Source organism: Hypomesus nipponensis, chromosome 25 (assembly GCF_054491055.1).
Source record: "Hypomesus nipponensis isolate SF chromosome 25, ASM5449105v1, whole genome shotgun sequence".
In the NCBI taxonomy this organism is placed as follows: Eukaryota; Metazoa; Chordata; class Actinopteri; order Osmeriformes; family Osmeridae; genus Hypomesus; species Hypomesus nipponensis.
Window position 1 is genome coordinate 13087030 of NC_140385.1, and position 24002 is coordinate 13111031.

General features: G+C 43.0%; 1 protein-coding gene and 1 long non-coding RNA gene across 3 annotated transcripts; both read right to left on the bottom strand.

The window, feature by feature from the left end:
• Nucleotides 1-668: 668 nt before the first annotated feature.
• On the bottom strand, nt 669-10305 carry LOC146222341 (uncharacterized). The gene is made up of 4 exons (XR_014746730.1): nt 9378-10305; nt 6324-6353; nt 6060-6181; nt 669-2187 (listed from the first exon to the last, which is right to left on the bottom strand). It is a non-coding gene; the product is annotated as an uncharacterized LOC146222341 (long non-coding RNA).
• A 1581-nt stretch (nt 10306-11886) lies between these two features.
• c25h4orf54 (chromosome 25 C4orf54 homolog) lies at nt 11887-20934 on the bottom strand. 2 transcript variants are annotated; one of them, XM_084691358.1, is made up of 3 exons: nt 18066-18198; nt 16005-16563; nt 11887-13010 (listed from the first exon to the last, which is right to left on the bottom strand). In XM_084691358.1, exon 2 carries the CDS (start codon nt 16546-16548, stop codon nt 16030-16032), a length of 519 nt encoding a protein of 172 aa, XP_084547484.1. In that variant the 5' UTR covers nt 16549-16563; nt 18066-18198; the 3' UTR covers nt 11887-13010; nt 16005-16029. The 2 variants fall into 2 exon arrangements, with proteins under 2 accessions (XP_084547484.1, XP_084547483.1); XM_084691357.1 differs by having other exon boundaries at nt 16005-20934.
• Nucleotides 20935-24002: the final 3068 nt, after the last annotated feature.

The following is a 24002-nucleotide window of genomic DNA, read 5'->3' on the forward strand; positions in this document are numbered from 1 at the left end:
CCTACAAAAGACAAGTTCTAAAAACAATGTATCAACCATGTATCAACATCAAAAGAACCATCAAATCCTTTTTTAAGATAGGAAATATTATTCTTATTGTTTAAATAAATTAAAAAATAAAATATAATAATCCCTCACCTACCATGGACTGTTCTGTTTTCAGACCTGTCCACCCTATACATACACATGTATTGGTATTCAATTTATGCTATTAAATGCACATAATGCTGGCGTAGAACGATAGAAACGTATGCGAGGGGAGAGCATTTCATGGGAGGTTTCCCATTAGATATAAGTGCAATGAACCCCCTGTTAACCCTGACCAGGACAGTGTGACATGCCTGAAACTTACTGTGGTTACTCATACTAGTGCCCTCAGTGTACAGTAAGAATCAATTGATGCTGGGATATACAGAACAGACAATAGAGGGGGGGGTGAATCTCACGACAGGCTTAATGCACCCCCTGCTAACCCTGACTAGGAAAGTGTTACATGCCTGAAACTTGCTGTGGTTACTCATACTAGCCCCATATTGTGCAATGCACACACTCTGTGAATAACAGACACTATAAAATTAAAGATATTGAATACAATTAAATAATATAAACCTTTTATTATTTGCAATGCAGTTACAGTCCCATATTACCTGCAGGTAGGTATTTTGATTTGGGGAAACAGTACAAATGAGCTGACAGGACAACCACTGTCCTGTTGTAGTTATATGCATAACCAATACAATCTAGTGTATGATAAATACGTGACTCCTTTTGTGTTATTTTCTTTGTTACTAATGTTTATTGAGGTACATCTTCACAAAGTATTTCTTTATGTCAAGGCAGTTCTGTATATCCCAGCATCAAATGATTCTTACTGTACACTGAGGGCACTAGTATGAGTAAGCACATTAAGTTTCAGGCATGTAACACTTTCCTAGTCAGGGTAAGCAGGGGGTGCATTAAGCCTGTCGTGAGATGCACCCCCCCTCTATTGTCTGTTCTGTATATCCCAGCATCAAATTATTCTTACTGTACACTGAGGGCACTAGTATGAGTAAGCACAGTAAGTTTCAGGCATGTCACACTGTCCTGGTCAGGGTTAACAGGGGGTGCATTGCACTTACATCCCATGGAAAACCTGCCATGAAATGCTCTCCCCCCACATACGTTTCTATCCTTCTACGCCAGCATTATGTACATTTAATAGCATAAATTGAATACCAATACATGTGTATGTATAGGGTGGACAGGTCTGAAAACAGAATAGTCCATGGTAGGTGAGGGGTTATTATGTTTTATTTTTTCATTTATTTAATTGACTTAAACAATAAGAATAATATTTCCTATCTTAAAAAAGGATTCAATGGTTCTTTTGATGTTGATACATGGTTGATACATTGTTTTTAGTACTTGTCTTTTGTAGGCTAGGCATGTGAACTTTGGTCCCTTTTCAGGACAGCTGATTCTGGATCAGAAGGCTGTTGTTTTCGACCTGTCTGAGAGAGAAGGAGGAGGTAGAGAGGAGGGAGCAGAAGGTAGAGAAAGAGAAGGAGGCGGTAGAGAGGAGGGAGCAGAAGGTAGAGAGAGAGAAGTAAGTAGAGAGAGAGGAGGAGGTAGGGAGCAGAAGGTAGAGAGAGAGAAGTAGGTAGAGAGGAGGAGGTAGAGAGGAGAGAGCTGAAGCTAGAGAGAGAGAAGTAGGTAGAGAGAGAGGAGGAGGTAGAGAGGAGGGACCAGAAGGTAGGAAGAGAGAAGGAGGTGGTAGAGAGGAGGGAGCAGACGGTAGAGAGAATTAGGTAGAGAGAGAGGAGGAGGAGGTAGAGAGGAGGGACCAGAAGGTAGAGAGAGAGAAGGAGGAGGTAGAGAGGAGGGAGCAAAAGGTAGAGAGAGAGAAGGAGGAGGTAGAGAGGAGGGAGCAAAAGGTAGAGAGAGAGAAGGAGGAGGTAGAGAGGAGGGACCAGAAGGTAGAGAGGGAGGAGGAGGAGGTAGAGAGGAGGGACCAGAAGGTAGAGAGAGAGGAGGGAGCAGAAGGTAGAGAGAGAGAAGGAGATAGAGAGGGGGAAGTAGGGGGTAGAGAGGGGGAAGAAGTTGACACAGGGATGAGATTAAGAACAAATTGTTCTTCAGCCATTGGGTCTCCCTCCACCACTAGGACCGGTCCTGCTGCTGTCTCCTGTTCACTGGTAGCTAATTCTGCAATATTTAGAATATTACAGCACATGTTAAATTACAAATTGCGCTTGCATCCTTTACATAAATGTCAGCCACTTTTATAAATATAGCTTTGTTTTTTTTATGTTAAAATAGTTTCTCCATATGTTGGAAACAACTTGTTTTATACATTGCAATACACCATGACAACATAGTTTCAGGCACTTAAAACTCGAGCTAGATAATCCGTGTGCATGAAATGAATGAATGAATACCATTATAGAGAGATAACTTGAACTTCAATTGTGATTAAATGATAGGAAAAATACTGTTTATTTACTTAAAGCAGGTACAAATATACTCTCCTTGAGTCACCACCTTATCGCGGTGGAGGGGTTTGCGTGTCCTAGTGATCCTGGAAGCTATGTTGTCGGGGGCTTTATGCCCCTGGTAGGGTCACCAAAGGCAAACAGGTTCCAGGTGAAAGACCAGACAAAGCGTGGCTCAAAAAAAACAACCAAGAAGAAAAACATTAATGGTCCTCAGTTGCCCCTGCCCGGAAGCGGGTCACCGGGGCCCCCCCCCTGGAGCCAGGCCCGGGGGTGGGGCTCGATGGCGAGCGCCTGGTGGCCGGGCCTTTTCCCATGGGGCCCGGTCGGGCACAGCCCGAAGAGACAACGTGAGACCCTCTTCCAGTGGGCTCACCATCCGCAGGAGGGGTCATGGGGGTCGGGTGCAGTGTGAGACGGGCGGCGACCGAAGGCGGGGACCTTGGCGGTCCGATCCTCGGCTGCAGAAGCTAGCTTTAGGGACGTGGAATGTCACCTCGCTGGCGGGAAAGGAGCCTGAGCTGCCTCGCCTCGACGCACAGCATAGGCTCTGGAACCAGTCTCCTTGAGAGGGGCTGGACTCTCTTCCACTCTGGAGTTGCCCTTGGTGAGAGGCGTCGAGCTGGGGTGGGAATACTTGTTTCCCCTCGGTTCGGCGCCTGTACATTGGGGTTCACCCCAGTGGACGAGAGAGTAGCCTCCCTCCGCCTTCGGGTGGGGGGACGGGTCCTCACTGTCGTTTGTGCTTATACACCAAACGGCAGCTCAGAGTACCCACCCTTTTTGGAGTCTCTGGGGGGGGGTGCTGGAAAGCGTTCCTCCCGGGGATTCCCTCGTCCTCCTGGGGGACTTCAATGCTCATGTGGGCAATGACAGTGAGACCTGGAGGGGCGTGATTGGGAGGAACAGCCCCCCCTCTCTTCACCCAAGTGGTGTTTTGTTGTTGGACTTCTGTGCTAGACACGGCTTGTCCATAACGAACACCATGTTCAAGCATAAGGGTGTTCATATGTGCACCTGGCACCAGGACAACCGAGGTCTCAGTTCGATGATCGACTTTGTAGTCGTGTCGTCGGACTTGGGGCCGCATGTCTTGGACACTCGGGTGAAGAGAGGGGCGGAGCTGTCAACTGATCACCACCTGGTGGTGAGTTGGCTTCGATGGTGGGGGAAGACGCCGGTCAGGCCTGGCAGGCCCAAACGTAATGTGAGGGTCTGCTGGGAACGGCTGGCGGAACCCTCTGTCAGAAGGAGCTTCAACTCCCACCTCCGGGAGAGCTTCGATCATGTGTTGGGGGGAGCCGGGGACATTGAGTCCGAATGGACCATGTTCCGGGCCTCATTGTTGAAGCGGCTGACCGGAGCTGCGGCCGCAAGGCGGTCAGTGCATGTCGCGGCGGTAACCCTCGGACCCGGTGGTGGACTACGGAGGTGAGGGATGCCGTCAAGCTGAAGAAGGAGGCCTATCGGACTTTATTGGCTGGTAGGACTCCTGGGGCAGCTGATGTGTACCGGCAGGCCAAGCGGTATGCGGCTTTGGCGGTCGCAAAAACCCGGGTATGGGAGGAGTTCGGCGAGGCCATGGAGAATGACTTCCGAACAGCTTCAAAAAGGTTCTGGACCACCATCCGGCGGCTAAGGGAGGGAAGCAGTGCTCTGTCAACACTGTATACGGTGGGGATGGTGCGCTGCTGACCTCGACAGGGCACGTCCTGGATCGGTGGAAGGAATACTTCGAAGACCTCCTTAATTCCACCAACACGCTTTCCGACGTGGAGGCAGAGTCTGGGGACATCGGGGGGGGCCCTTCTATCTCTGGGGCTGAGGTCACCGAGGTGGTTAAAAAGCTCCGCGGTGGCAGGGCCCCTGGGGTGGATGAGGTCCGCCCGGAGTTCCTTAAGGCTCTGGATGTTGTAGGGCTGTCTTGGTTGACACAACTCTGCAACATCGCGTGGACATCGGGGACAGTGCCTCTGGACTGGCAGACCGGAGTGGTGGTTCCCCTCTTTAAAAAGGGGGACCGGAGGGTGTGCTCCAACTTTAGGGGGATCACACTCCTCAGCCTCCCTGGGAAAGTCTATTCAGGGGTCCTGGAGAGGAGGGTCCGTCGGATTTTCGAACCTCGGATTCAGGAGGAGCAATGTGGTTTTCGTCCTGGCCATGGAACAGTGGACCAGCTCTATACCCTCCGCGGAGTCCTGGAGGGTACATGGGAGTTCGCCCAACCAGTCTACACATGTTTTGTGGATTTGGAAAAGGCGTTCGACCGTGTCCCTCTGACAGCCCCTGATCGGGGCTGTCCGGTCCCTGTACGACCGGTGCCAGAGTTTGGTCCGCATTGCCGGTAGTAAGTCGAACTTGTTTCCGGTGAGGGTTGGACTCCGCCAGGGCTGCCCTATGTCACCGATTCTGTTCATTACCTATATGGACAGAATTTCTAGGCGTAGCCAGGGTGTTGAGGGGGTCCGGTTTGGTGACCTCAGGATGGGTCGCTGCTTTTTGCAGATGATGTGGTCCTGTTGGCTTCATCGGGCTGCGACCTTCAGCTCTCACTGGAGCGGTTCGCAACCGAATGTGAAGCGGCTGGGATGCGAATCAGCACCTCCAAATCTGAGGCCATGGTAATCGACCGGAGAAGGGTGGAGTGCCATCTCCGGGTCGGGGAGGAGATCCTGAACCAAGCGGAGGAGTTCAAGTATCTTGGGGTCTTGTTCACGAGTGAGGGAAGAATGGAGCGCGAGGTCGACAGGCGGATCGGTGCGGCGTCCGCAGTAATGCGGGCTCTGCATCGGTCCGTCGTGGTGAAGAAGGAGCTGAGTCGAAAGGCGAAGCTCTCTATTTACCAGTCGATCTACGTTCCTACCCTCACCGATGGTCAAGAACTATGGGCAGTGACCGAAAGAACGAGATCGCGAATACAAGCGGCGAAAATGAGCTTTCTCCGCAGGGTGTCCGGGCTCTCCCTTAGAGATAGGGTGAGAAGCTCGGTCATCCGGGAGGGGCTCAGAGTAGAACCGCTGCTCCTCCGAGTCGAGAGGAGCCAGCTGAAGTGGCTCGGGCATCTGATTAGGATGCCTCCTGGACGCCTCCCTGGTGAGGTGTTCCGGGCACGTCCCACTGGGAAGAGGCCCCGGGGAAGACCCAGGACACGCTGGAGGGACTATGTCTCTCGGCTGGCCTGGGAACGCCTCGGGGTCCCCCAGGAAGAGCTGGTGGAAGTGGCCGGGGAGAGGGAAGTCTGGGCCTCCCTGCTTAGGTCGCTGCCCCCGCGACCCGATCCCCGGACAAGCGGCAGATGATGGATGGATGGAATCCTTGGTATTTGTAAAACATGAGTCACACATTTTACATTTAAAAGCTTTGACCTGTTGCTGATTTTCAGTTTCCACTGATTTGTAAGCTCTACACAAGTGTGTACGTAAGCCGCCCCAAGTTTTAAAAGAACATGGACCGTTCAAATGAATACAAAGAAAAACATTTCCATGACCTAAATGTCAGTGTTTCAGTCGGTAGTGTTTAATAAGTCCCTCCTTTGATGATGCGACAAATGTACAGAGCTTACACTGCCACCCCATGAGCAGTTACCTTAAAGATTAATAAAAACTGGGGAGCCTCGTGGCTAGTGGATAGCGTCCTGTGAGGCTCAGTCCTTTCCACTGTGACCTAAGTTGAATATGGCCTGCTGTCCTTGGTTGGTGTCCTCCCCTCTTTCTCACACAGTCCCGTCAAGTTAAGCATATGTTGAAAAAAAAAGAGATAAACCTTTTATTTCCAAAAAAGTTGATAGACTAAAGACAATTCCCCCCCCCCCCCCCCAATTTCTGTTTCAGAAAACAAATGGTAACTTACCTCACATTTTCTTGATCATCTGTTTCCCATCTGAAAACCATTTTTATATATATTTAGCAAGGATTAAGACAACTTTTGAACTTAGGATATGAACTTTAAGAACAACCTTCCACAAAAGTCATGAATCGCAATTAATACTGCTCCGTTATACCAGAGCAATGCGTGATTCCTCTTTAGTAAGATTTAAAGACAATAACACATTTTCACTATCTTTGTGGTATTACCCGGTCTCTGATATTGAAAAAAGCTTAAGAAAAATAAACATTAGCCTAGCAAATACCTGAAATTTGTAGACAATTTGCTAGGGTCTAACTTCACATATTGTAACGTTAACTGAATTGACTTGAGCGAGTAAAAATTATTTATTTTCAGACCTGTCTCCAACTTAAAGTAGGCCGACAAGGTGCAAAAGTGTGAGTAGTTGTACAAGTTAGAGTCTAATGTTAAACTCTATGTAATATAACTGTGGCTAATGTAAGCTTAGTTGTAGCCTTCTGAAGAAAACACATTTCACGTGCAGACTCAGCTAGCTAGCTAGCTAAAGTATGCCAACAAGTCAAATTAGGTTGGTCGACTGATATTTCACGCTCAGGGGCCTGTACTACGAATCAAGATCAACATGCTCTGGATTACTTTCAGTTAACCTCTACGCCAAGCCTAACAATCGCAGTCACGATAAGCGGTACTTCGACGGCGGTTATCAACTCTCTAACTCAACCCAGATCTTTCCAATCTAGAGACGTGCGCGTTCACAAAGGGGCGGTGTTTGCATCGTATGTCCAATCGCAAACTTGGACGAAACAAGAGCCGCATATTTCACGCAGGAGGAGCAGACAATAATCTTACAAACTTTGTCTACTCCTCCTGCATGAAATATTGTAATACAAGCATATCAGGAATACAGACATAATACAGGCAAAATTCAACAAAGTCGCTGCTGCCAAGCTGGCAAAATGCGTAAATGCGTAAGCTACATGACTTATCGAAGATGTGACGATAATTACACGGGTGCATTCCACAACGTTAAACTTTTGTTGCTGTATTATTTTAGTTGCAACCCTGCAGTGGCAAACGATCGTGGGAGCAAATGCTAAATAAATATAAAACCATAATTCAAAACGGTAAGTAGCAGTAGGCAATACTTGCACATATTTTAAGGCCAACAAGTACGAGGCTGAATTGCCTGAATTAGTCTCTTTTGTAGGATATTGTATAGCTACAAAAGGCCTATAGAACAATGAAATTGCCTGCAGCCGACAGGAAGAAAAAATAGGCAACTGGTGGCGGCAGGTTGGAAGCCCAGGCATATGTATGTTTCAAGTAATCTATGTGACCATGTTCATTCAACAATTATTTATGAAGATTGTAGGAGTGAAATGTATTACTGTTCTCTGCAGTGACAGAAAATACAGTGGTGTTGCTGCCACCACCCACTGTCGTCCCACTGTGCCATACAGAGGTAACAGTGAAACTAATAGTCATACGCCAGTATGTATGCCATATGTGGTTGCTGAATATGGATCAAATATACCATTTACTTTCTCAAGTGGAGGTCCTAGATGATCAGGAAACTGTGTCTGCCTGCTCATTTTGGGGGTACACCTTTGAGTTTTATTTACCACTTGCAACACAGATGGTGAGAGTGTGTGAACGTGTGGCTGTGATTGAAGTGTCTGTAATGACTTACTAGAGGAACTTCTTCCTCCCCCTGAGCCTAGGGCCTCCACTTCAAGGCCAAGACAAAGACACAAGGGATAAGCAAAAAAACACAGTAGTCAAATGGACACCTTCAACTTTCTCCAAGTGTGCCTTGCAAAGGGACAATGTTCTTCATTTGTTTCAGGTTGGAGCAGACAGTGTGAGGGCCCTGTATAAAAGAACCCTGGAGCTCGATTATAAGAGGCTTTTAATTAAAAAAACAAGGCTGGAGACTGGAATATGAGAAGAGATCGTACATGACTGAATGAACAACACTAAACTTAGTTACATATAGTGACATATTTTTCCTGTTCCTAGGGGAGGGAGAACACATGAGGATGTATTTGTTAAACTTTTGTCTACGTTTTGATATTTTGATACCTTTTGTGGCTTTTTTGTTTTGCCTTTTTAATCTTTTGTGGGGGTTTTCACCACTTCTGTCTTTCAATGTCCTATTTATTATTTTTGAAAAATGCTATAAAAGTGAATGAAACATCAAAAATCAATGAAAGTAGTGAAATGATCATTTATGTATTACTTGTGAAGAGCTTTGTACAGATACCCATTGTTCTTTTTGGTTCGAAAGGTTTTGGTTGAAAGAAACCCCAAATTCTGATATGGAAATGATTAGAAAATGGGTCAAAGCAACCCAAGGACAAAAGGGTTGAGGGGAGACACAGTGAATAGGGATAACATATCAACATGAAACCTCCCAAGATGATAACTAATAGTAGGTCAAATAATGTTTTCATTACTAGTTTCCTGTAAATGTAGGCCTATGTTTAAATTAGCAAATTAAGACGTTGTAAAATATGATATTCTTTGCATACATTTCCAGAACAGAAATCAGAACATAGAGTGAAAAACCTTCTTTCATTTTGTCAACATATTAGGAGTCCAAAGTTTTTACAAAGGGCACTTTGGATATCTTTTTTTCATCACTCCATTAATCAGAATATGGTGGCAACAGCCATTAAATAAAATCCGTTCAAAATTGCACGGCAGACCGTGTTCTTGCTCAGGTTCTCCGCATCACCCAAACTATAAAACTAGCTACCCATAGCGAAATAACGAAACGCTATGCATTCAGTCTGTGGGACTGAGTGCACAGCTTCAATGCGTCGCATTGGCAACATACGGCTCAAGAAGCTGGCAATATACTAATTCCCTCTGCTAAGAATCTATATCTTTCAGAAAGATAGTCATGAGGGAATGCGAAAGGGTTTTGTCGGTCTCTAAATGTTCTGGCTCTTCTGAGCGCACCTCTCACTATCCGCGCACCAAGCTGCACAGGATCTACTATGAACGGTGACAACATTATCGTCAAGAATGAGTTAATGGGCGGGTTTTTTATACCGGTTGATCTCTGATCTCCAACTTATCCTGCTCCCGACCAGGTTAGCCGTTCAGCATGTGTTAAGGTGCCAGTATGGTACTCCGACTCCGTTACGGATGGGCGGGCCGCCGGATAGGACGGATTAATTATCATTTCTGTTGCCTTTATGGTTCTCCGAAGGCTGGGGGTGCTGAAAACAATTCACCGCCAGAACAGTAGGTGGAGAAGCGTTTTTTTTGTCGAAAACACGTTGCTTTGTTGCGTCTTTGTAAGTTAGAAATCGTCGTTGTTTATCTCCCACCTCTCATCACACGTGTGACACTCTTACCAGCTGTCATTGGTCAGACGATGAGTGCAGCAGGTGCAGTCACATAATATTATATTAAAGACAAACTCAAGGCCCGCCGCGTCATTTTATGTGGCCCGCGGAAGATTAATGGGCTATTGAAATAAGTCTACGCTGCTTTACAGCGTGCATTGACCATAAACGACATATCTCACCATGCATTTCAATTGTGTTACGGCAAAGTGACGACATCCCGCCTCTAGAAAGCAGTGTATGCACATCAGTGTTAAACGCAAAGTTTAACTGGGTGAAGGCGAGCATGGTTTGAATGACAGCACTCCAATGCAGCCGGTTCTGCGAACGTACCCCATGTGCATTTTCAGCCAAGGTCCTCGGGCATTCAACCCAAGTTGGTATCGCTCTCGAACTTGGTTAGAGTACTCAGCCAAGCTAACATGTTTCTGCTTCCCTTATCGACAATTTGGAGCCAGCAATGATGAAGACATCACTTTCATCAGACAAGGTTTTACCTAGGCTATTGGAAAACGGAAATGTTTATTTTACATAAAGCTCAAAAAGCTATTCTGCGTTCAGATGAAGGGCAAAACAAATTTTGCTCTTGCGCTATGCGGGCTTGCATTTTGTCACCAAACACTGAGAAAAATCTGCAAATGTATCCGCCAAGAAAAACAGCAGATTGTCCAAGAATTAAAAGGCGGACTTAAATTGCAGCATAATATGCCCTATGTTCACAAAAGCTACAACAAAAACACCATGTTTTTACATCGTTACTGACGTAACATCGTAGTTACAACTGGCCCTTTGACGGCAACCATGCTGATGTGGCCCTCGGTGAAAATGGGTTTGACACCCCTGCGATATAGACAAGGCTCTGGTTTTGTGAATTCATTTCTCCACCAAGTGTATAATCCAATGTGAAAAATGATAAACAAAATGACTGATATAATTGGAAACAAAAAGATCCAGACAAACTCTAGGCTACAGTCAAAACTACAATGTACTACTCTAGGTCACTAAACTGTGGCAGTCAGTGCACAGACAACAAACTCACGTTTCTGAATTCGCTAGAGTAGAGCATAAACTAGCTCACAATAAAATTTCTCTCCAAGAAGTTCTCATCACAGACGTCTTTCAAAAAGACGACCTTAGAGAAAACGCCTTTCTGTCGAAGTCGGAAATGATGTCGTTTGGAAATTATGTAGCGGACCAAACACGGCCAAGGGGTATCTGTCGCGTACAGCACGGCACGACGGATCGACAGGAATTTAAACGGTGCACGGGAAAGGTCTCCGTCGGCCCCGCAGACGACGGAGAGGGCGTTTCAGGGCGTTCCAACTATGCGTAGGCCCTTCCCATGTGTCCGTAATCGTATAGTACAGAGTAGCATATAACGGCCTTTACCATGGCGATCTACCCCGGTAACAAGTGATCCACCGTCGTAGTACAGAAAACCCTGGGTTGAACCTGAAGTTACCTCGCTAACGCCAAATCTTGATTCGTAGTACAGGCCCCAGTTGTTGCTTCTATAACTGAGATGTATGTAAAACTATTATTGTTTTAAATGTTGCTTACTTCAACTTGTGGTCTGACTGGACTCCACCGACAAGTAGCTGTGCGTCCGAGTACGATACATAGCTGTATTCGTACAAAGAGGTTAATACAAAAAAAAACGATGCATGGCGCAAGGTTGCCGAAGTTGTTGGTGCTTGTACTTTCAAATTCAGTTTAGTCACATTACGTAACTTCGTTCTGTGGTAACTAGCCAGCTAGCTAGCCCGGCAGGAACTCCCTATCGTATCGACAGATTAGCAAAGACTTTCAGTAATATAATCAAACGTTTTTTACACATGTCAACGTGTATGTCTATTAAACAGTTTTGTATTTTGTATACAAGTTGTATTTTGATCGATGTTGCAACTACGTAAACCCAAGTCTGCACACTTTGCTATTACAACTACAACAGTGACTTGCGAGAACTACATTTATCTGTTTGAAACGCGTCCGAGCGTGGTGAAAAAGGCGAGCGATGGCAAGCGATTTGCGTCGCTGCAGTGGACACCCACTGTTACTCATTATTTTAAGTTGTTAAGTAAAGTTTCCAAAAATATTAAGTTGACTTGTCTAATAATTGTAGTTCTTAAAAATAATTGCTACTCAGTGTATTCTTAAAAATGTTGTTTAAACATACAGTAATCATTTCAAATATCCAAACAATGTAATCTGTCAGTCAAATCATTTATTTTTATTAAATAAACTTACTTACTACATGTACATTTTTCACAAAGATTGCTGTTTGAGATTCACTCATGAATTTTTATACAGTTAAGCCAAATACTCATCATGATGAAGGTCAGTATTTTTTTTAAGCAAGAATACCTTTATTTAACTTTTACAAGTCCCTTGAATTATTTTTGGAGTGTGGAATTCTGCGGGCATTGGTTTGTGTTTTCGGTGAAACTGCTTTGATTAACAAGCGTTGACTGGGGTACTGCGTTTATTTTTCCAGGATTAACAATCTAAATTAATGCACTGATTTATAGTAAATTGTTAAAACTCAAACTTTAGATTTTACTGGGGCACAGCAGATTTATACTGGGAAACATGCCCCAGTAAAAAGGATCTAACGACGCCCCTGTGGTGTAGGTCTCACAACTTACATAAGGAGTGCTGTAGTTATCCACTATACCAGCTCACAAATGTTTTAAGACCTGACAAATGTACAGAACTATGTAAATCTGTAGAATAATACAAATAATTAATACAATGAGTTATGAATACAATTTCAGTAATTAAGCATTCCAAGAAATATATATTATGACATTACATTGAGTACCTTACCTAAGAATTATTATCATTCAGCAACGAAAGAAGATATATTGTTATATAGTGTTATATTTATTGTTTCAATTACATTTTGTAAAACATAGATATATCTCCATATAATTAAGTGTGACAACTCACCCACAGTATCCTCTACTTGAATTTAAATATACACAAAATAAAATGTACATAAGGTTTATAACAAAAAATCTAGCCAACAAGTTTTGCACAGTTGCAGTGTTACTTATGTGATACTGTTGCACTTCACAATTATGTATGATATCATAAGAAAACAATGTTTTACTTTAAGTGCTTAAAAATATGATGTAAAATTAAAGAATATGAAAAATAGTTGTATCTGGCTAATTGTCTCCAAATAATCTGATTCATTGTCTTCCCTTAACATTGAGTTAAAAACATTAGTTCAAATGTAACTACTTAACATTAATTTTGCAGTCATAGGGAAGCTGGTACTTCAGAGATGGCTGAGACAGCATTGATTCCAAGAGTAGATTACATGTCCTTCCTAGTGTAAATAAAGAAGAAGAGATTGTGTGAGATAGGAAAAACGTTGTTTTAATTGTCACAGAAACCACAAAACAAGAACAATAACGCTGGATTTAGGCAAATTTCAATTTTTTATCTCACAAATGGCTTGAAGGGAAGGCCTGCAGTTGAGACAGATTCCGTTTTTTCTAAACCTATCTTTACCCATCCGATACCCCATCAGAGTTTAATGTCTAAATGTATTCTAACATTCATGTTAGCCATGCTGTCAAGTACCAAAATATAAAGTACCAAAAAATGCTGTGAAATAATTGGCTGAAAATTTATGATTTAATATAGTGCATGTCCACATGCAGTGGTGGATTAAGGTGGTCACGGGCCCCTAGGTCAATCTTTGTGTGCATGCAGCGCACACACTCTAATCGCACTGACATTTACGTGTCAGTAGTAGGCCTAGTATATGTACTGTACTATACACATTGCCAGAGTTTACTATAAACAGCAATGCCATAGAAAAAAAAAACATTCTGCACTTGTCTGCAAGCTCGCAACTTTTATATTTTTACTCTCGTTTTCTTCATGGCTGACTACAGCTAAGATAAATTACTAAACCTCTGACTACTAGATTATGAAGATTCGGAAGCATTGAAATAACCAGTCAATTTTGGTATTTATTTTGCAAATCTTGGTTGCGATGGTCCTTTGATCGCTGTGCTTTTCATTTTTGAGCTCCACTGTCTTATCTGACATTTCTATCTGCCTCAATGATTAGCTAATAGTGGTGTTGTACGCTGTATTATTTGAAAACTTGATCTGATTTCATCTATCAGTTATGAAATGTTTCTTATGGTCCAATAGGGGTCAAGTTTATTTATCTAATGATGTGTCACCAACATCATTGCGGGCACTATGCCCCATCTATCATTCTCGGAATCTGTGTGCCACCAATTTTATCACTAAGCACTATCTATAGATCAAGGAATCTGGATATGTGTGTTTCACTGACATCTTGATCACCGACTGCATCACGGGCACTGTGCACTAGTTGTGTGAAAGTTACATCAAACAGGATGTCATGGGTTCACATGGCATGTCTCCCACCAGACATGTTTGTAAGACTTTTGTAAGGCTGACAAATACTCCCCTTTATAAGCTTGCAGGCATTTTATGCATCCACAGTAATGGTAGTATCTTGTAAAGCAACTTTATTCTCTTTTAATTTTCAAAATATTTACATTATGTAAATGCAGGCACTAATTAGAAATTGGTAGCTTGCTCGATTCTCTGACTAGCTTGTTTACGTAGGTACATATTAATAACATATTCTCTGTCTATTTTTATGGCACAAATTTACAGAATACTATTCTTTTTAGGAGGGAAAGTGGGTTGTGCACTCATGATGATTTGTTTCTGTAATTGATGAACACTGGCCATACTAGACTTCTCCTCACTCTCTGCATCTGTGAATTACTGTGTCCTATAATAAGGTTACCCTGTTGAGGCTTGCACTGCTACAGGGGGAGCCTTGATTTCCAGCAGCAGCTGAACCCACTCTGTATCAGCATAACAAATGGCTCAAATGACCTGAACTTTTATTTCACCTACGGCTTTGCCAACTGCACCTCTTCTCTGTCCATATGCACAAACGCACACACCACAACCTCTCTGCCATGTACAGCCCATTATATTATTAACATTATAGTGAAGGTGATGTATTTTTGTGTCTTAATTTTTCAGCCCCAACCTTACGTTTCTTAGCCTGGTTACGTTTCTTAGCCTCTACTAGCTAGCTTTCGATCTGTCAGTGTCACTCTTGTGTCTAAGCAAGACTATGAGGGTGAGACTAAGGGCTGCATAGACGTTCATTTGGAATAGACCAACCAGCCTGGGGGAAAGGGGGGTCGGTTGGTCTATTAGTCTACTGGTGTAACTAATCAGGGAATTGAATCTTGTTGGGTTAGTTTAATCGGTTGTGTTACTCAATTGTTTTCATAAAAGCATGTGCTTTAAATAGACTGCTAACATAACACAAAGTTTACATATGCATTATACATAGTTTCATTTTGGTTCATAATTGTGTTTATATAGCCAGTATTTTCTTTTCATGCAGTCTGTTCTAGAGTTTGTTTATTAATTATATGGGCCTCCTTTAGGTTTGGCATAACATTTTGGGACACAAAGGGACACATGGAATTGATTGCTGTAAAGCAAATTCCATGATTTGCTTCTCAGTACATTATATACGGGTGAAATAAGTTGCTGAAAGCATGTGCAAAGCGCTAAAACCTTGTTTCACTGAAATGTGGAGTTAGACTGTTGAAAAGTTTGTCAACCATTTTCTTGTGGTGGTGCGGTTTATATTTTTCGAAGCGGCCTATAGGACGTTTTTATAACAAAACAACAGTAGAAACACTTATTTTCGTGAATGCTATTTAACCCGTTATGGAGTAGCGTCAGACATTTGTGATTGTTCGAATGCGGGTCTCACAGGGTAACGTTGCATATATGCGTAGCCGGTGAAGCCACCTCCCTGAAATTAGTTTTTGCAGGTTGGAATGTCTGCTACATGGTAGCAGCATTGCTACGAGTATTATGCTAGCTAACTAAGCCCGGAATCTAACTAAAGCTACCTAGCTACCGTTTCGGAAAAATAACTTGCGCTGTGGGGACCATTGTAAATATTTTGAACTCACATGTCTAAAGTTAAATATTAGTTAATTTCCGAGCAATAGAAAACATACATTATGCACTTACTTACTTTCAAAGTGTGTTACACAACGGCATGCTGTACTGCCTATACTCGTGCATTGCTTGGTATCATTGTTCCCGTATCAAGTGCGGCATATATTCCAGTGCAGTTAATAATCCGATTTAAAACACAAAGCTCCCATTCTGGTGGGGTGCGTTTTATAGAAAATGTGTCTTATTTTACAAAAAATACGGTATGTTGCTGAAGCAAGACAAACAAAACACAACAATATAGGACATTGAATAACATAGTATAAGCACTTACAAGAGATATCATGTGACCAGTGGTTTTATCTGTGCTCAACCACAAAGCTCATGGTTGTCCCATCAAAGGAGGGTGGTGCAATGATCCTAGGACCTTGCTGAGAGGCCATGTTGATGACGGGCGGCTTGTCATTGTTACATCCGAGTGGCGTTCTAACCTTTGTGAGACGTTGAGGCAGTGGCGACTTCCCTGTCGCCATGTAGTATGGGCTCTCAATGTAGACCCCATCACTCTGCTGGGAGTGGGAGCCTTTATTTCCATTGTCAGCCTCAGAGTTCATGGACATCTGGGACTGCATTGTCCGTGCTGGGATCACTGTTGGTGTAGACATAAACCCTGGGTACATCATATAAGAGTGCCCAAAAGCCCCAGGGCTCATTGCCAAAGGAGAGATGGACATGGGCATGGGCAAGGGAGTCATAGGTGGCTGCGGCATGGGCACATCTACATACTGGCCCGTCTCAGGATCAAAGAGTCGTTTGGTTGCTGGCTGGACAGGTGTGTCGACTAGGTAGTAGTTTCCAGTGGTAGGGTCCAGCAGCATCTTCCTTTGGGTGGCCTGGAAGTGGTCAATGGTTGGTATAGTTGCCATGGTGGGGGAGAAACAAATGACCTGGTGTTGAGCTGAGGACATGGTCATGGGGAGGGAGTGGTGATAGATGGTGGTGGTAGGGGTGTCATGGGATTGTGCTTCCATGACAATGGTGGAGTGCTTTGGGGACTGGCAGCTCTCTTCCTGCTTCCTTACAGCATCGGCATGGCTCGTATGCTCCGGTGGGCAGACAATAGTTTGGGTATTGGCACCTATGGCGCTGAAATTGTAAATGGATGCCTTATCATGGCCTGACCCTTCAATTTGATCGGTGCTGGTGGTATGGGACTGGAAAGGTATGGTTAGATAATTCTCTGATACAGCTGAGATGATGGATTGGGTGTGTGTAACTGGCCTGCCTGCCTCATTTTTCTTAGGTCTCTCACTGTCCTCTGCTAGGCATCTTGCCTGAGAAATCTTCAATGACACTGGAACTTTAGGTGATTTTGTACAGAAGCCCTGAGTGCTGCAAGGTGCTTGGGAGATGACATGAGACTGGGCGGTATTCATATTAATATTTGCAGTTGTGTTTATTGAAGTATTTTGACTGGCGCTGAGATAAAATGTTTTACTACCTGTTCCACCGCCATGTTGTGAGAGCCATTTGGGCCCATTTGTCACCTCTCTGCTGTGAGGGATGTAAAATGTTTTGGTTGGTTTGTTTTCTTTTTTTATCTCCGTACTAGGGGAGGGTGTCATTGCAGGGGGAGTTTTGTCTGTACTTGGATACGAGTCCATTCTTTTAAGCTTCTCCATGATGGATGTTGGCCTAGCATTGCTTACATGTCCATCCTCTTCTACAGGCCTACCAATTTCCTTATTGGTAACAAGGGAGAGGACATGGCTTTCTGTTATGGGATTGGACTTTCTTTTCCATTCATTTCTATCAAAAACATACAACTGCTCCATGGTTTTCACTGCAGCCTGTAGTTTTTCTAAGGCAGCCTTGTTAGCCATCTTGGTTTCATTTTTTTTCACAGTTATATCAGGTGTTTTCTCTTGTTTTCTAGAAGCTGTTCTAGTTTCAATTCTCAATCCAATGTTTCCCTCTGACATATCTTTTTTTGTATTACCTAATGGTATTATTTCTGTTGGTCGATGGATAAGTGATGCAACCTCTGGAGATGACCTATCAATTTCAAAAGTATCCTTATTGAGTTTACATTTAGAAACTGCAACTAAATGTTCAGATACCCTTACATTACTATTTGTATTCACAGACTGACACTTTATCACTATGGGGGAAACTGATGCACAATTTTTATGACAGCTGTGTTTTTGAATCCTTTGCTCTGAATGAAAGTCCACTCCAAGAGAACTGAATTTTTTATCGTTGTTATCCAAGGAATGATAAGAACTTTTAACCAATTTACGCACATCTCTAACTTGATGTATAGGTGTTTGAAGTTTTCCCTTGTTGTCTCTTATGTCTCTGACCATAAAGTGTGGTACTTTGTCGGAGGACTCACCCTTTAACACCGGAGCGAGCGCATGGCACCTGGCGTCATCAGCTGTCTTTATCAAGTTGGCACCATTACAAACTAGGTTAGAAATAGGACATTTTGAGATGTTAAACTGGTCACTTTTGTTGTCTTTCAAACTCTTCAAGTTGATTTCCGGTGATTTTGATGGAATAGAAGTTCTTGTTGAATCTGGGACATATAAGGTATTGTCAGAGCGCAACCTAATGCCTTCTCCCTCTTTCTGATCGTTGGGCGCGCGTGTCAAATAATTCATAGTCTGCAGCTGATTATCAATTTCTCTCTCACTTGATGGTAGTTGGATATTTGACACAAACAAATGTGCCAGTTTACTAGTCCCAGAATCGGCGCACAAGTCTGTGTCTTCGATGTTGTCTTTAGTCGAAAGCAGTTTCCACTCTGGAGTTTTATCATTTTTTTGTTCCTTTTGAAACTCTAGCTCACCGTCCCTCCAGGATCTGAAAGCGCTATTTTTGCTTCGAAGCAACGTGCTTTTGGCCGCTTCTAATGCTCTTTTTTTAGTATCGAATCCCACTTCATTTGCCGACTTTAAATTAGTGCAAGAAGTTTGTCTCCCAGAGCCGCACTTGGCATCGCACAAACTGCTGTCCACAATGTCCCCTAATTCTTGAACACAAACAGAACCGGCCTCTGAATATTTTGAGCTCTGCCTATCCATGGACTCACTTGTTGTGCCATTTTTCTTGAGATTTTCTAGGTCTTGATGGACAAAGCAAGGTGATGGGACTCGATAAGGTTCGCTTATCTCCCCCCTTTCCATTTTGCTCTCCTGCTCAAACTGCATTTTTTTGGATATAACATTTTTAAGAAGACTTGATGCGAATATTGCTTTCTTGTGTGTGTCTTCCATGGTTTCCCTTGCATTACAGGGTCGTCTTCGAGTCTCACTACCCTGTCCGCCTGGCGAGGCGTTGGTAACTTCATCTGTGGAACGTGATCCTGCTGCGTTTTGTGCACATTTTGAACGCCTTTCTCCCCCAGGCACCCCTGATTTGACATTGCAGCAAAAATTCAATGTCTCTGTAAGCGTAATAACTCCACTATGGCCCTGCCCAAAGGTTCCCATGAGGGCAATTTTCTTTTTCGAAGCAGCGTTATGAGGATTGCCATTCAAATTAAACATATTGCTCGGGGGTGGCTTTATGTTAGTTAATGCACCGCCCTTACAACCTTGATTGTCTTTATTATTTGCCATTGTACAAGATGACATTTTATGGGACATGCTATTTTTTCCTCTTCCCTGTGATATGTTTCCATATTTAAGGTCCACAAACGTTGACCAGCTATTTATCCCAAGGCCACGTTCTGAAGAAGAAGAATCGCTGGAGGTGCAAAAATTTATGGAATCAAAATAGGGGTACGCTAAACTCTTGAACGCTCTGGCTGTCAAATTGCGCACCTCCTTGTCAGCGTCGTCAAGTTCACTCACAGCACTAGATGCACTGCTGGAGTACTCGTTACCATGTCTGCCTTTTAATTTGCTGCCAAAGTGCAACCACCCGGGGGCAGCAATAAAACACTTCGCATCATCACACAATCTATCCGCTTTCGCATCAGCACCTCTGAAAATATACCGACTCACGTCTCCTGCATGCTTACCATGATAAATACAATTTTCCTGGAAGTTGCTAGGCTCATGTATAGCACAGGAAGTTGTTTTGATAGACAAGTGAATCTGCCCCTCAGAGTTCCCATTACATTTACCAATTGGTGTCTTAGGACACTCCGAGGAGTTGCACGTTGCCTTAACACAACTATCATTTTCAAGTACACGGCTTGCTATTCTGCCAATAGACTGACCCTGTTTGTTTTTAACTCTCTCGCCTACATCTCTCGTTTCATCACAATCAAAAGAAGCATAATCGACAAAAGAGTACATTTGGTTATCAGCCTCAATGTCCCAACAGGACCCTCCTCCGATGTCATTATCCACTTCATGATCTGAAAGCTCAGAGAGCTGGATTTCATGAGTAGTAATGTAACGGGATTCATCCTCCATGAGGCACGGTACACAATCATCGGACAAGACTATAACATCATCATCTGACTCAATTGTCCTGCTTAGATAGATATCTGTGTATTGCAAATCTTCATTATCATTCGAAGTGTTTACTGTTTCTTCTTTCAGTGGTAAAATATATCCTGCTGATTTCGAGTTGGACTTCTGATTTTCAGTGCATATTTCGTGTATGCCTAATTTGAGGCAATTATTAACATTTTCGTTTAAATATAACTCGGATGAAAGTTCCAATACGTCTTTGATATCCATACATTTCTTAGCTTCGGTATAACTACCGCATTTGCTGACCGTTTTGGAGGGATTTACCAGATCTTCGTTTTCAGGAATTTTGTCTCTTGCCTTCAAACTTGCATCACTACAACTTTTCTGAACCACATCATGGTACCCTTCTCCAGTAGAAGACACGTTTCCATTCGTTTCGCACACATTTAATGAATTGTCTAAATCAACGTATTTCAATTCGTCATGTATCCCAGTAGCATACTTATCAGATAAGAGCTTATATTGCGTACCACCGACGCTACGGGGATGTAATGTATTCTCAGTTGCTTCCATTGTTGGCACTGCAGTAGGCTACGCTACTCACTTTTGGTAATTAGAAATGTAGCATAGCAAGTGTCACGGACAGAAAGGAAAAATAGACCTCACGATTTGCAGGACTCCAACTTAATTACTTATTTCCCATTCGTCCAAGAGTCAACCACTGGGATGAGGACCATGGTGCCTCTAGGCTATCAGTTTTATGCCAGTCGAGGGGACAGTTCGGATGCCATTGGTTACGGAACCAGACTACACATCAACCATTCCAGATCCTTGCCTTGCCATCGAAAGCATGAAGAAGGCTAAGATATCAAATATCGTGTCAGTGCCTTCAACCTATTTCTGAACCAGCGTACAATTACAAACCTCTAATTGCAGAAGCATCACCTTCAACAACGCATTGATATAATAGGCTGGTGGTTATCTATTATTAATACTTCACACTGAACCGCACCATAGGCACATTTTCTGTCCGGACGAACTCGCTGCATGGAGTAGGCTATGGTAGGCTACTAGAAAAGGTGACCAAATGTCAAAACAGCTATTTTAAACAGCGATGTTATGTGCCAGGGTGTTTTATTACACACATGAGACAGATCTGTCTAGCAGACTAACCCAAGTAACCGACAAAACAAATTAAGGATTGGAGGCCTATGATCAAAAAGCTACTTCCACAAGTGTTCCAAAAAGTTGTGATTATTTAGTAAGCTACGGTCAACACACGACTGTAGCTTCACCCACAACATTTCACTTCAAATTGTATATTACACCCTGCATGGACATTTTAAAACAACATGGTATAGCAAACATTTTGTGGGTAGAATAAACTACAAGTAGCCTAAGTAGCCTAAACTTGATCATGTTGGCTAAAAGCAATCGCTATTCCAAAAACTGCTTTTGTTTAGTGTCATACTAATAGTATAATAATGTGAACAATAGTCTACCGACTTGCAACTATTTGTTTAGTGCAGTGATGCTGCCGGTAATAAAGATGTTGGTGAGCCTGTATGCCTAATTGATTCAGTGCTATTCTTAGGTCAGGTTATTCTGGTCAATTATTCAGTATTATTATTATTATCAGTAAATTATACAGTTCATATAGTCATTGAGTATAATAAATCACACTGTTAGGACTTATTTATCATAGGTTGCGATGATGTATAGGCCTAATGGGTTTAGATGGGTTAATAGGGATTGTCAAGAGGAGCAGGACCACATAATTCCAAGCTACCTGCAAAAGGCAGGTTGAATTTACTTTCCTCAAGTTCAAGAGGTCACTGGACTAGAGTATTACACAAAACGGAACAATGTGGGTTGTGGGTCATGCTAATTGCCATATGCCTGTGTACCAAGGCCGTAATCATAATATATATTGGGGGGAGGGGGGGCACATCCCCCAATATTCAAATCTGGTCAACATGTCCCCCCCCCCCCCAATATATTGATATAAAAATATAAATACAAATATAAATGTGCTACGCTACGACAGGCAACCACGCACATTGTCCGAAATTATAATTTAGAAATGTATTTCTCCCCCCCAATGTTGACTCAATGGCTACAGCTTTGCACTGTATACTGTGCCAACCAAAGAGCGTACCCGTGTGAACCGCGCACAAATGCAGAAACTATACAATACTTAGAAATACAGAGGGACCTCTCTCTCTCTCTCTCTCTCTCTATATATATATATATATATATATATACCTGACACAGGATTAAATCGTAAATTTGTTGACGCAGAGGTGCAGTGCACTATTACACTGCATCCTTGCTAGAAAGCCATAATTTGCAGCATCCAGGTTTTCTGACATATTTTTCTTGGTCGAACATAACATTGCTCAAAGTGGAAATGGGTGGAGAGCTAGAATCATGTTTCTGTGCACGTTGGCATTTTTAGGGCCATGTATCCACTGGTCTTACTCCTTCACTATAAATAGTTCTCCTTACAATATGGCACCAGACATCTCATCTGGTAATGAACTTCTACCCAGCGACAAGAGTCCAATTTTGTTAAGGCATGTAACTTAAAAATATAATTTATATTTCATAAATTAATTCTTACGCTTTAAAGTGCCTATAAAGTGACAATAAAATATGTGTTCTGAGTTTGTCACACTACAAGAAAATGTGTTCCTAACTACCCAGCCAAATTTGAATGGTAAAACAAATTGCCAAGTAAAATTAGCAGTTTTCTCAGATCTCAAATGCTATGGGCGTGTCTGCTAAGGATGCTGAAACCCCGTTCAGTCGCGGAAAAGCTGCTCCTCTCTCAGCACTCAAATGTTGACAAAATACCTGTATTTATGTTTATTTTTATTGTATTTATCGTAAATTGGAATGGTAGAGTCCTTCAGGGAGTTATCAGAATTGTATGGGAGGGTCTGCTCAATCCAAGTGAACAGTGTACAATTAGGTGATTACAGCAATACCCCAAAAATAGGTGCCAGAGCAGTAGCGGATTGTTCATAAAGGGTGTTATGGCGCCACCCCTTTCAAAATTCCAGAAAAATAAATGTATACTTAAACACTAAAATAGTATAAAAATATAGCAGCAAGCAGTGATGCGGGTTCCTCCGCATAATGGAAAAACATGATAAAAATGTACATTGTAGAAGGTCAAGAGTTGGACTACAAAGAGCAAAACGACTTCATGTTTGGCCAAAAACAATAGGCTGAATGGGGACACAAAGATATTGAGGCAATGTGGACGTTTACATAAATACACCCCTTTCAGCCATTTTTTATTCCATTTCACCCTATATAAAGACACATCTGCCCGCCCACTATCCCCATCCCTGTCTTCCAGCACAGGTCAGAAATGCGGCGGCTGCATAAGGTCTTGAAGAAGCCCAAAAACATACCTCCCACAATCAACACATTTATTATTATCTAGTTGTGCTCCGTGATATCAGAGCCATAGAAAAGGAGAGTTGCGACACGCTTTGGTCTCGCCGACACGTTATCACGTGGTTTAAGTAGCTCGCTGTAGTTCCAAAAAACCCACTGCTGTCAACCTGTTGAATGTTTTTCAATGAGGCTGGCTAACGGAAGTCGCTTTCTCAGGCAAATGACGAATGAAACATCCGAGATTCTGGCTATCTTCCGAGATTCTGGCTATCTTCAGCAGGCTCGTATCCAGTGTTGTAGTGGTAAAAATTAGGGCTGTCCCCAGCTAAGATTTTCTTTGGTCGACCAAGACTCGACTAAAATGTCTGAAAATCGACTAATCAAAATTTGAAACGCTTAAAAAAAAAAGTACAAACATTTTCGCAATCTGCTGGACATTGCAGATTCAGCCGCTAATAGCCTAGTAATAATAAGACTCATATCACCAGTCCTGT